The 13,240-nt window shown below is 44.4% G+C and overlaps 1 protein-coding gene and 1 long non-coding RNA gene across 2 annotated transcripts in view; one reads left to right on the top strand and one right to left on the bottom strand.

Annotated features, from left to right (window-relative positions):
- Positions 1-4,123: 4,123 nt before the first annotated feature.
- On the top strand, positions 4,124-12,756 carry cacng1b (calcium channel, voltage-dependent, gamma subunit 1b). Its single transcript, XM_052048173.1, has 4 exons — positions 4,124-4,709; positions 8,998-9,072; positions 10,919-11,056; positions 11,398-12,756. Exons 1-4 carry the CDS (start codon positions 4,460-4,462, stop codon positions 11,628-11,630), a joined length of 696 nt encoding a protein of 231 aa, XP_051904133.1. The 5' UTR covers positions 4,124-4,459; the 3' UTR covers positions 11,631-12,756.
- The window catches only part of LOC127589136 (uncharacterized), a 48,315-nt gene continuing 46,465 nt past the window's right edge, over positions 11,391-13,240 (bottom strand). The window contains exon 3 of the long non-coding RNA XR_007959293.1: positions 11,391-11,596. This is a non-coding gene — a long non-coding RNA (uncharacterized LOC127589136). The remainder of the gene's footprint in view (positions 11,597-13,240) is intronic.

Below are 13,240 nucleotides of genomic sequence, written 5' to 3'. Positions count from 1 at the left end.
TGGCATTTCACAGCATTTTTTTTTGAGGGGCTTCACTTTTATTCCTTTGTAGGAGGTTCTGAAACATGATGCAGACAAACCTTAGGCGCACCTTATAACACAAAAATCTATAATCGATTAAATGTGCATGTTGCGCTTCCCCCAACATATGGGCAGTATTAGACTACCCTTGTGTACGTGTGAAACCTATTGTCCCCAAATTGCAAGGGTCATACGTATTTGAAAAAGGCCATCCAGATGACGACGAATGTATATAGACATTGATCGTCCCTCCGGCGACAATCGGCACTGGTAACGGTGCATTGCTCGTCACTGCTACTGTACGTACATACAAAGCCATGAAACTTCCCTTTGAAAGAAGGATTTTTATACATTGAGTTATTGAGTAAAGCAGTGTCGTGTTTTCCCCATCTTGCCACCGCCTTCACACTGAATTTCATGTTTGTTGAACGCGGGGCTCATTAACACTCAGCGCTCGCCACTCCAAAGGAGATTGATGGAGCCAAACAGGTCAAACGGGTGAAGACGCCGCCAAAACAAACAAGCGCCGTGCTTCGTGTTGCAGAGACGAGTATCCATCTATCGGGAGTGGCCCCAGGGCCACTAACCTAATTTAGCTGGAGAAATGTTGCCTGTCATTGGCAAATGAATCCCCTCTGAAGGCTGAGCAATCTATTCGGCTACAGGTAAAATTAGCCGCCAATTAAAAATGTTTTACAACCCCGTATTTAAAAAAATAAATACAATTTTAAAAATCCTCACAGGGTGGCTGGCAGCTATAATTGAAGTTAATCATGGTGCAGTTTAGTGGCACCAATCGTGGATGCTCGTTCTCGTCACTTCAGTCATATGGGGGGGTGGGGGGTGGTCAGGGCCGCTTTTGCACTTGATTGGCGGGGATGCGTCGCCATGGTGGCCTTGTTGCCTGGAGACCATGTTGATGTCGACTTTGCTTCCCGGTCGTGCTCAGAATGACAAGAGTTAGAAAGGGTCACAAGGCCAAAAGCTGTGGTGGTTGGTTCAGGACAGGAAGGGCTTTTCTGCGGGCCTCAGCGCGATCAAAAGGACTCATCCACTTTTACAACCGAAATTCAAATTCAGTAACACCTTGCCCTGCAAGTTTCTTTTCAAAATTCAGTTTTCCCCATTAAAATGAATCAACTCTCAACACATTTTTTTTGTGTTACATAATATAAGCGAAGTACACGTGTATGTCAGTTGTTTATGATTTCAGCCTCTTGTTGCCATGCCAATCTAATCCGCAAGGGCTTTCACAATCAATATTGCCGGCCCAAAAATGTTCAACTATATTTTAATGCGAATGTTTCTTGAACCAATTAGATTTGAAATTCACTCTGAAAAGGGCCAGAGCTCTGACCCATTGATGACATCGGCATTTTTCCAGCCTCAGATTGCTTGGTTCGAGCCAAAACTGTTCAACGAGCAAAACGCTTCTGTGGTGTTGCATTTTTCTGCACAACGATGGTTTCTACAAAGGGGCAGGTATCAAATTTGGAACCCCTCAAGCCTCCCTTTGCCCAACCCTGACAATTTTTTTTACATTGCAGTGGTTGCACGTTGATCCGTGCTTGAAATGAAAAAGTTCACAGGGTCACGGGGGCCAAAAGACACCATTAGAACACACTTAGATGTTCCAAGGAGCAAAAGCATTTTGACCACAAACGCAATCCAGGTGGAAGGTGATAATGAAACAAGCGCCTCTCTGCCGCCTGCTTCCTCCTCCTTAAAAGCCAGCTGATTTATCTCTGATGATCAATTTCCCGCTTGGCTTCGCTAGTGATGGTGTTTACAGAGAGCACTTTCACAGCACGCTCGCTTTTGAAAATAGTGTGACGTGTCCGAATCAAATAGCACAGCTGGGATACACGAGCGCTGGCTGGCTGCATGTTACGCTTGCCAAGTGTAAATGGAAGAAAACAGGCTTGCCGGTCTCGCAGCAGCCGCTACTGAGAGAGGGCCATCGACCAAAACATTGGTAAAAAGCAGCAGGTACCACAAGTACTTGCACGTTGTACTGAAGCAGAAGCACCAATTGTAAAAATAAAAGCACTGGTGTCAGTAAAAGTTAACATATTTTTGCTTTGACTTGAGAGCAAAAATTTGAGATAAGAGCACTTTACAACGGCGGTGAACTCAACTCACTTCACAACAAACACACGTTTGGCAGAAAGTGACAAGTTCTTCAAAAAAGGCTTCAAGCTGTTCAATGCCATTCCCCCTTTACTGTCAAACTAAACATTAAACAATAAAAAAAAAAATAATAAGCAACTGTGTACCGTTGCTTTATAAGACGCAATCTACAATGCATCCACTAGATGGAGCTACGCTCAAGGAAACGCCAACAGAACGATCAGATGTCAGGAAAACTTATTTAACAAAGCAGAGACACAGTCCACTTAACCAGCAGCAAGTTATAACATTGACTCGCCTTAACTCTCTTGCCGCTGCTCTCTTTCCGTGTTCAACTGTGTAACCGACCGCCTTAAGTTTGGACTCTGCGTTGTCAGCATGTCTCGAGGAAGGAGCCATTTTGGGGTCGAAATATTACTGTATTGACCATCCACAAGGCGCATTGGATTTTAAGGCGCACTGTGAGCTTTTAAGAAAATGGAAGGCTTTTAGGTGCGCCTTTTAGTGCGGAAAATACGGTATTTAAAACAGCCACAAAAGGGTATTTTTCAATATGTCTGTCTAGCTTTATGCTATGGAACAATATAAAATGCCATTGATGGGACGAACAAATCGCATCAGTATCACCGAGTTGTAACACCTTGAAGCAATGAGCAGTGTAGCAAATAACACTCACAGGCGTACTACATTCTTTATCCTCAACAAAGAATGACTAATGTATCTGCAGCTGACGACGGAGCGTTGTGTGAATGTGTGTGTGTGTGTGTGTGTGTGTGTGTGTGTGTGTAAAATCCCAGTTGTGATATTTGAGTTGAAAAAGAGTTCTCCCAAAAGTGGGGCATAGTAACTATTTAAAAAAAAGAAAGAAATGTCCATTCACTCGAGTCTTTCATGGTGACGAAAAGGATCATTGTGCCTGTGAGATTGATTATTTACTTGAGTGCGCTGCTCTTCTTTGAGATTAGAATATTACATTTTGTTGCTTTGTTTCATTGCCGCAGTCCTGTGAAAAGCAGCGACAGAACCCTAGTGGTTCTAATTTCAACACTTTTTATTTTTTTTTAACAAAAGAAATTATCCATTTTCTGAGGCTTTTGTCCCCAATGTGTTCCTCGAATATATATATATATTTTTTTTACAGTGATGACTCATCTTACATACTACTCAGTAAAGTAATCTGACTACAGTTATTTTGCGAGATCACAATTTGTTACTGTCACAGCAATAAATAATGCCAAGCAGTTTACAGAAAAGCGTCGATTACCATTCTCTAGATGGCGATGGCACCTTTTGTTGCCTCATGGGCGCAACAGTGAGTGACATTTGACAATACATGAATAGAAAGCATGTGTTTTGTTCGCCTAATGGTAAGTTTGCCCCTGTTTGTGCCCTTCTACACACACACACACACACACACAAAAAGCAACAACGACAAAAACTGAAAAGCAGTTGTGGAGTTGATTCATCAGCTGCTGTGTTGCTGTACATTCGAGATGTCGTTTTCCAGAAAATGGTAGCTGGATTCCAAATCATAACCTCTTTGGGCTTAGCTTCACCCTTTCAGGGACAGTGGTCACTACAGTTGATAGCCAAGCATGTTATCAGGTTACAGGTTATCATTATTGGTGCATGAAGGGGTTACATTTGTGAATGATGTATCGTTTTTGTCAGTCACATCAGAACAAACCCAAAAATTAATCGTCTTGGTTAGACCAGCTTTCCACTGGACTTCTACGCAGGATTATAAAAATGCGTTGTTTCTTTTTTGTCTGGTTGTTTTTAACATGGCTCTGAATGTGGATCATCTCGTGCCATTGAGTGGGACCCTCTTGGCTGTCTCCTGATTGGCTGAGTAAGTGGATCAGCTCATCTGACAACTAATAAAGGAAATATCCCCTCTGGGGTTCCCCTGACACGCAAATTAGTTTTCGTAGCCGCTAAGAATATGAAAATGTTCTACATAGATGACAACATTGTTTTTGAGGCCCTTGATGTGTTAAAATGGAGGAGAGGAATGGGGGGGGGGCACAAAAATGACCTGAAGTTGACTTTCGATTGCACCTATAGTAGGTGCCAAAAGTACGTCTTCATTTAGTGCACGGCTTCCACTCACCGAATAGAAAGCGGTGTGGGAGAGCAAGAGTGGAGAGGTAGAAAGTAGGACGCCGGTTTCAGGTCCCCCCCGTTTTTTTTTCCTTGTACGAAGCGACAGGCACGAGGCAGAGGGCGAGTAAGACGAAGTCCATTCGAGGAACGGGACCGGAGGACGACAAGCAAGAAGAACCACCGGAGCCAACCGGCGACTTGTATGTTCAGTATGTTCGAGGAGCAGGCCACTAAGGTGAAGATCACGTCGGTGGTGATCGTGGTGGGCATGTCGGCCATGCTTGCCGCCGTGGTGACGGATCACTGGGCTGTCCTAAGCCCCCGCGTGGACAAGCTCAACGCCACCTGCCAGGCCGCTCATTTTGGTCTCTGGAGGCTATGCAAGAAAAATATCTTCATGGTGGAGGAGGACCCACAGGGCAAAGGCTGCGGCCCCATCGGCTTACCCGGAGGTAGGATGACCCAAAAGAATTTAGCTAGGTCCATCCTGTGCGGGCCCGCAATTTGCTCCTCGATATAGACCGGTAGTGTGACAGAGCAACCGTAGAAAATAAATGAACGGAGGTCGTCTTGAGCTGAGGATGTCAATGCAAGAAAAGGTGGAAACGAGCTTTTCATGTCTACAGCTTGAAGGTCAAACCGGACCAAGAACAGAAAATGAAAGTCCACCTTGAAATTAGCATCTCCTTTCGACGCCGGAAATCGATTAAGATGACAAATGTACTCTGTACTTGGGCAGAAGTATAGATTGTTGTAAATGGGAGGAACCAGGTTGATTCTCAGGTGGGTTTGTTTCTTCCGACTTAGAATCAGACTCTGGTAGCTCAAACATGTATGGATGCGGATGCATAAGAGAGTTGATGGAGTTACATCAAGTAGCATCCACTTTTCAGGTCTTCGTGGCAGGACTTGATTGACACATTGACAGTTGATTTCAAACGCATGACACTGACAGGTAATCAGTGTTTAAAAAGACACAACGACTCGAGCAGGCAATCGCACAATGCCAGGGAAAATCTGCCCAGAGGGCCAAACTCAAACTCAGCATCAACAGATGCTCGATTTCCCCAGTGTGGGACGAATAAAGGATATCTTATCTTATCTTATTTGGCGGAAGCTTTGGGTTGCTTTGTCTTGCCTTTAACTGGGTGTGTGCATGTCTGGCCGCTGCAGTCTTCAGTTTTTTTTCATGGACTTAAGTCTGCCGCCTGCTGCTCCTCGACATCAGGACGCATCTTAATAAAGTGTGCCTTAGCGCTCCATCTCACCATTTAAAAGCACACCTGGGAGACCCAAGTTGGGGGGTGGTGGGGAGTGGGAAGCATTGACGGCGCCATGGATTTGTGTGCTGGGGATGAGGAAGTAAAGTGAAGGATATTCAAATGTCCAGGGGGAGCTTTTAGTGGGTCTCGTATGTTCATTTTGAAGGTCTCCGCACAGTCTTACTGGATAACAATGGAGGCACAATTTGCTGTCAAAGCACCGAAATGCCTAGCCAGTACGCACCACCGTTTCTTTCATAGGATTATTTTGACCTATCACTCTGGTGTGGATCACCCACATTTCTAGTGTCCACGTGGGTGACTCGGAATGAACGGGACTTTCACGGGGTGTAGCCAACCGTCTAAAACGTTCACCCGGAATCATTTCTGGAGCGCATTTTGGGTCATTGGGAGTCGTTTGAGGGCGGAGTTAAAGGGCTTAGGTTGACCCCCATTGTCAGCCACTCCTCGATCTGTGCTTTGTCGCCAAGGCTTCCTCAAAGCGTCACACCAATCCAGCTCCCGCAGTCATGACAATTAACCCTTTCGTGCACCTTGTAACCTGATAACGTGATAAGCTGTCCACTGTAGTAACCGTTTGTCCTTGAAAAGCCCTTTCAATGAATTGAATGCAATGCAAAGAAAGGACACTGTTTTCGCCCCATTTTTTGCTTTGGGTCAGGTCACTGTCTAACACGAATAGAATGCAGCAAAGAACTTCCAGAGGCATTTTTTTATATGGCCACACATGTGACCGCAGGCACCCGCAGGATCTGAATAAAGTCTCTGAAGGCGCCATTGTGTCCCAGTTTATCTTTGATCTCTCGTTCACATTGAATTAAGCGGTCACGGCACACCAAAGGCGGCTGACGACACTGAGGCGGATAACAGACTGCAACAACAAAACTCACTTGGAATGACAGGTGTGGAAAAACGACACCTTTTACAGTCCTTTACTCTCCCCCCGCAACTAAAATGTCTCAATTAGTCGGACTGCAAGGTCAATGATGGGACCGAAGATCATCCAATCGGTTCCACCGTGGCTCGTTAAACGACTGTGGCGTACGTTTAATGAACGCCACGTTTCATATGGGACAGACACGCTCGATGACAAGTGCGCGTCGGCACGAAGATGACGTAGTGATGCAATCTCGCAACCTTTATTGCATTATTGGCAAAGTCAGCGAGCGTGGTCATAATGGAGTCTTTCCCATATGATTTGTTCACACATTAAAGAAACAGTTCCATTGCTAATAAAGTTGACGTTATATGGGCCGGCATTATTAATGACTACTTGTGAGCCCCCGGGGCGGATTGGGCTGACAGAAGACGCAGGGCTACGTATTCGTCGACGGCGCAGCTGCGCTCGCGGCGCTTTCTTTATGAAAAATAAATGGTCTACTTTCACTTATGATGACATACTGGTTGGTTTGGTTCCTCTGCGGCATGCTGCGCGTATCCCAGTATAACCAATTGGGAAGGCTGGGGGCGTTTCTCAGTATTGACTCCGCTGGAGTCAATTTGGGTCTCACGATGATTTGATTTTCCGACCTGTGTGCATACAATGACATCAGACTGGTATTTTAGTCAACGGTCTCGCTGCCTCTCCTCTCGCGGCATCTTAAGCAATCTAAATCGGTTCCACGCTAATTGACGTTAGCAACGTAAGCTCAATCCGTCGACGGACAGCGGCTGAAATTGTCACCCAGCGACCATAAACCTCGCCCCAAAATCAGCCAGGTTATCCCCAACAACGTGTTCATAACAACAGCGTAGCCCATCTGCCGTAACACTGAGTTTTATTATTCAAATGGCCGCGACTATTGGGGGAGAGCAGGATGCTTGTCTTACCTGGGACACATCCAGAGCAATGCGGCATGACGTCCCCACGCTATCATTCTCCGCAGCACGCACCCCAGCTAAAATATACACAACAATGATGGGAAGTGGTTTGGTGAAATTAATAGTGTATTGTAACCTTTTTTTTTTTCTTTGACAAGCACCAGGCGCCCCTGACGATTCGGCTATTACCTTTCATTTGTATTGGCGCGTGCAATGTCGTATGATTTTTGTGAATTCGATGAACCCATTTTAGCCCAAATTTATTCCAGACATTTAAAAGTCAAAATCAGGTGTCATTGGTAGCCCTTTTAAGTAATCAGTCATACAACATTTTTAGAGCCCTGTAAATTAAATCATTGTTGTCCTTCACAAATGTGACCGGTGGGATTAAATGGGATTTATTAAAGTGAAAGCAGACATATTTTGAGCTCCGCAGATATGTGTGTTGGACGTTACCGTATATCTTTCGGAAATATGACAGCAACGCGCATCGAACAGTCTTATCATACCTAAAAATGATTTTTTTTTTCAAAAAGCATCACACGGTGCTATGTTTCAAAGGGAATTAGAATGCAGCTGTGCTCACACCCACAACGGTGCAAAACACTGATTTTAAACTGTGTGCAACTGTGAAAAGACCAAAACAAAGTCTAGCCTGTCCGGGGGCATTTTTTTTATTTTTACCCCGGACAAAAAATAAATGAATAAATCTAACATTGACAAAAATGGACTGAAAGCACTGCAGCTCAGTAAAAACTGAGCAGCGTTATCTTTGTAAAGGCAGACTTTTCATACAGCTGTTGCACTATCTCATAGATGATTTGGTTTCTGTAAAATGCTCGCGCGTACACAAACGCATGCCCACAGTCCCCTTGCTATGCTACAACATGTGGATGAATTGGACCAGCTAGGACCGGCAGCAGCCTGTTGCTAGGCAACCTCTTTAGTGATTCTTTCTCATCCGGAGTAACAAACGGCTCCTCTGTTGCCTGGTGTATACACACAAACGCACACATGCACACTAATATTGTCCACCAATAGACCAAGATAGATCCAAGGACGTTATTAAAGTACAAAGCAAAACTGACAAAGTACAAACAATGACACTGGTAACAATGAACTAAGAGAAAATGTAATAAACCAAAAGCGCTTGCAAACGGCAATGGGAAAAAAATGACGACGCGGCGTATAGCACTTAACAATAAACACTGACAAGGATCAAGGAAGAACTCAGAATGAGACAAAACCGACTATGGAATGAGAACAAGGAACGTAGAGAGAATTAAAGCACTTGGTACATCAGAAGTGAGCAAGGCAGGACTTATCAAAAAAACGAGTTGTCAGCTTGGCAGTGTTTTAAAGGTGGCTGATCATGAGCTTAATGATGAACCGCTTGCATTGAAACACTGTACTACAAAATGGAGCATACAAGATACACGCACATGAAAACAAAAAGTATAGAACTACAAAAAATAGAGTTCATAAAATGTTAGTCAGCAGCAAATTTGAGTCTGAGATTTACATTTCGTCCCTAAATGTATTTTGACGCCGATTTAAAAAATGTCTTTATAGCTTTTTGAGAAGTTCCGTTTTTGCTTGTGCGATACAGCCTTTTACCACGTCTTTGTCTTTGCAGCCAAGAACTGCTCCTACTTCAAACACTTCACATCAGGAGAAGAAGCCGAGGTTTTTGAAGTCAAGACCCAGAAGGGTAAAAGTTGCATCATCACCCTTTTTAAAAATATACATTTATACATAAGTATAGATATATATCGACTGCTTAGCGCGTCAACCTCACAGTGCAGAGGTCGTGGCTTCGATCTCTTCCTGTGTGGAGGCTGTATGTTCTCCCTGTGCCTGCGTGGGTTTTCTCCGGGTACTCCGGTTTCCTCCCACATTCCAAAAACATGCATGGCAGGCTGATTGAATGCTCACTAAATTGTCCCTAGGTGTCAGTGTGAGTGTGGACGGTTGTTCGTCTGTGTGTGCCCTGCGATTGGCTGGCAACCGGTTCAGGGTGTCCCCCGCCTACTGCCCAAAGACGGCTGGGATCGGCTCCAGCATTCCCCGCGACCCTTGTGAGGATAAAGCGGCTCGGAAGGATATATATATATATATATATATATATATATATATATATATAGACAGAGAGAGAGAGTATCTGTATTCCTTGTAAATATTTGCAAGAGCACATTAGCAAATACAGGCATCTGGATGAGAAATATTAAAATGAAAGTGATGCTGCACATCCCTGCAGTAATATCCTCGTCGCCTCTGGCTAGACTTCTATTCACCCTTTAATTTACTGCAAGACTCAAAGGCCACAACATTAGGTACACCTGCACATGGAGATCCAAAAGAAGAGCGCCGAAAGGATGTAGGATATTTGTTTCGATTACAGAATCGGTTTGTTGTTTTAGTTTGCAGTGCTGACACATAAATGCTCTCATTCACACAAGTGCATTTTTGTTCACGAATGAAATGGTCTCATTCACGATACGCTGACAGTTAAAAACATTCTCATGCGTGATACAGAATTAATCTCACACACTGAAATTTCTGTTGTGCTCATACACAATGCTCTCCCACACACATAATTGATTTTTTTCTTTGTGGTCACATACACCTGGGAAGTCTCTCTCACACATATATATTGATGATGCTGATCTTATTTCACGCTAACGGAGACTAGTGAAATGCTCTCATACACAGCTAGAAAGCTCTCACTACAAAGGAAGATGCCAGTTACTCACATGCACACACACACACATGCACACACACACACACGCACACACACACACACACACACACGCACACGCACTATTGAGATCCTTGGCATGGCCTTAAACGGGCAGTTCATGCTAGAAAACCCTCCAAAATATGGCAGAGTTGAAGCAATTCTGCAAAGAAGTGTGGGCCAAAATTATTCCACAGTGATGTGAAAGACTCATCACCAATTATCGCAAATGCTAGATTTCAATTATTGCTGCTCAGGGTGGCACAACCCATTATTAGGCTCTGGGGGAAATTACTTTCTCCACATAGGGACAGGTAGGTTTGGATTGTGTGTGTGTGTGTGTGTGTGTGTGTGTGTGTGTGTGTGTGTGTGTGTGTGTGTGTGTGTGTGTGTGTGTGTGTGTGTGTGTGTGTGTGTGTGTGTGTCAATAAATTAAAATAAGCATCTAATAACTGCATTTTATATTTCCTTGGGTTGTCTCTGCGTGATATTAAAATTGGTTTGATGAACGGAAATCTTGTATTAAATAAGCAAAGAACACAGAATTCAGCAAGGGGGCCAAGACTTTTTCATGGCACTGTACATATGTCTGTATTAAAAGGGCTCCAAGAAATATTTCCTCGCACGCATTGTGTGTGTGTGTTTTAATGTGACCATGTAGTTGTTTCAAATGTGTCACACAAAGATAATTACGCCCGCTTTGCAGAAGTGGCGCTTGTTTTCAGGTGTAGGCTAATTAAGCGTGGCATAAATCTATTATGCGAGCCACATTCAGTGGCCGAGCCGCCGCAAGGACTTGTCATTGTTTTTTTGTTGCCAGAGTACAACATCTCAGCGGCGGCCATCGCCATTTTCAGCCTCTTCTTCATGATCCTGGGAACATTGTGCGTCATCTTCTCCTTCGGGAAGGGCCGCGACTATCTGCTGAGGCCTGCTGGCATGTTCTTCGCCTTCGCAGGTGCAGCTCGCTTCATTTTTGCTTTTTGAATGGTGAATCGTTTGCGGTGGGGGGAAGTGACCAAGTTGAGTGTGCGCAAATTTGACTTCATTCGCTTTTTTGCTAAAATCCTAAAAAGCTAAATTAGCTTTTTTGCTAGGCGTAAAAAAATTAAAATAATAACACACCGTACTTGTACGCGCGTGTTCAGATTTGACGTCCTTTTTACACCGCAAGAAAATAAAAGCAACAAAGGAGTAAAGTACAGATATCTGTTTCCAGATGTCGGGAGTAAAAGTCATCCGAAAAGACACTAGAGGAAAGCAGAGAAAGCTGACAACTTGACCTGATCTTGCCCGCAGGCCTGTGCATCATCATCTCGGTGGAAGTCATGCGTCAGTCGGTCAGGAGGATGATCGACAGCGATGAGACCATCTGGATCGAGTACTACTATTCGTGGTCCTTCACGTGCGCCTGCGCCTCCTTTACCCTCCTCATCTTTAGCGGCGTGGCCCTCCTCCTCATCTCCATGCCCCACATGCCCAGAAACCCCTGGGAGACCTGCATGGACGCCGAGCCCGACACCTTAGATTAGCTTCACACCTGCTCACACTTCGAGAGGGAGATTTTTTCGAAACTGCTGATATATAAACAGAATTTGAAAATGTGCGGTTACCATATGCGCAATAGTAGAAATTGTAGAAATAAGAGCAATAATTTTATAATACGCGAAAAGAAAAATGTAATTTGATGAGAAACTAGTTGTCATGTTAGGGAACGAAATCATCATTTTAAAATCACTAGAATAACGTGGCAATGTGAGGAGAAAATAACGAATGTTTTTTTGAGATTCAAGTCAGAGTACGAGGGAAAAAAAGCAAGGATAAAAAAAATTGCGAAAAAGTGAGGATGCAATCCTAATAGTATGGCGGCCCAGTGATCCAGTGGTTAGCGCATCGACCTCACAGTGCAGAGGTACCGGGTTCAATTCCAGCTCCGGCCTCCCTGTGTGGAGTTTGCATGTTTCCTCCCACATTCCAAAAACATGCATGGGAAGTTAATGGAACACTCTAAATTGTCCGTAGGTGTGAGTGTGAGCGCGGGTGGCTGTTCGTGTCTGTGTGCCCTGCGATTGGCTGTCAACTGGTTCAGAGTGTCCCCCGGCTACTGCCCGAAGACAGCTGGAATAGGCTCCTGCAACTCTTGTGAGAAGAAAGTGGATCGGAAAATGAACGAATGAATGAAATCCTAAGAGTAGGAGCTGCTGCCTGCCACCGCTCATGTCCAGACACTCACGCAGACAGACCCCGCCTCTTCAAGGCACACACAGACATGACAATATGTATCGCGCAATAGTTTCCGTTGCTTTAGCTAAAAAAAAAAACTTTCAAAAACAACAACAAAAATATTTTTCAAAAGAAAAAAAAATTCTTTGTTCAGGTATTAGAACATTTCATAAATGAAACCGCGGCATTTCCTATGAGATAAGTAATGAATGGTTGCCATGGCCCACCTCCACACCCTCCACCTTTTCTCTTCTCGAAAGACTTTCTCCAATCAATGGGACTCATTGATGGCAGCCAAAGAAAGAGGCAACACTCGTCCTCCGTGGCAATCGGCATCCATTCCGCTCGGCTAATTCCACGCCCGTCCCTCCGCTGACCTGAACCGTTTTAATCGATGCAAGCGTAATAAAGTAGCGCTTTTTTTCATGTATCAAACTAGTGTCTGATTGTGACTTTGTTGTGTTTTGCTGTCTTGATGTTGATATCGGTCCATATGAGAGCAATGTCCAATAAAATAGCAACAGACACTTTTGCCCCACAGCAACAATATTCAGCTTGATCATATCCACTTAGACAGTCACTTAATGCGCCTTCTCCAAAAAAAAAACATATTTGTCCCCCCCACCCCGCTCGTCAAACTCTCTTGCCCACACACTGGAGTCAAGGAAGAAAACCTTTGTTGAAGGCAGAAAGCGGCAAAAAAAGGATGAAATCTCCAGAGACTTTGCGCTCTGTTGGCCGCAGCTTTCGAGGAAATGTATGCAAGGGGCTAGCCTTAATCTTTCATGAGACCTTTACCTGTGGAGTGATAGATGCGACATGTCTCGAATCTACTCACTGTCACGTTTCATTCCCAGGAATTCGCACATTGCGTCGTCGGGGGGGCTCATTTGCTGCTTCTGACAAATACCCGGCAAAA

Source organism: Hippocampus zosterae, chromosome 17 (genome assembly GCF_025434085.1).
Source record: "Hippocampus zosterae strain Florida chromosome 17, ASM2543408v3, whole genome shotgun sequence".
In the NCBI taxonomy this organism is placed as follows: domain Eukaryota; kingdom Metazoa; phylum Chordata; class Actinopteri; order Syngnathiformes; family Syngnathidae; genus Hippocampus; species Hippocampus zosterae.
The sequence above is the reverse complement of the archived record's forward strand: the minus strand, read 5'-3'. Positions and strand labels throughout refer to the sequence as shown.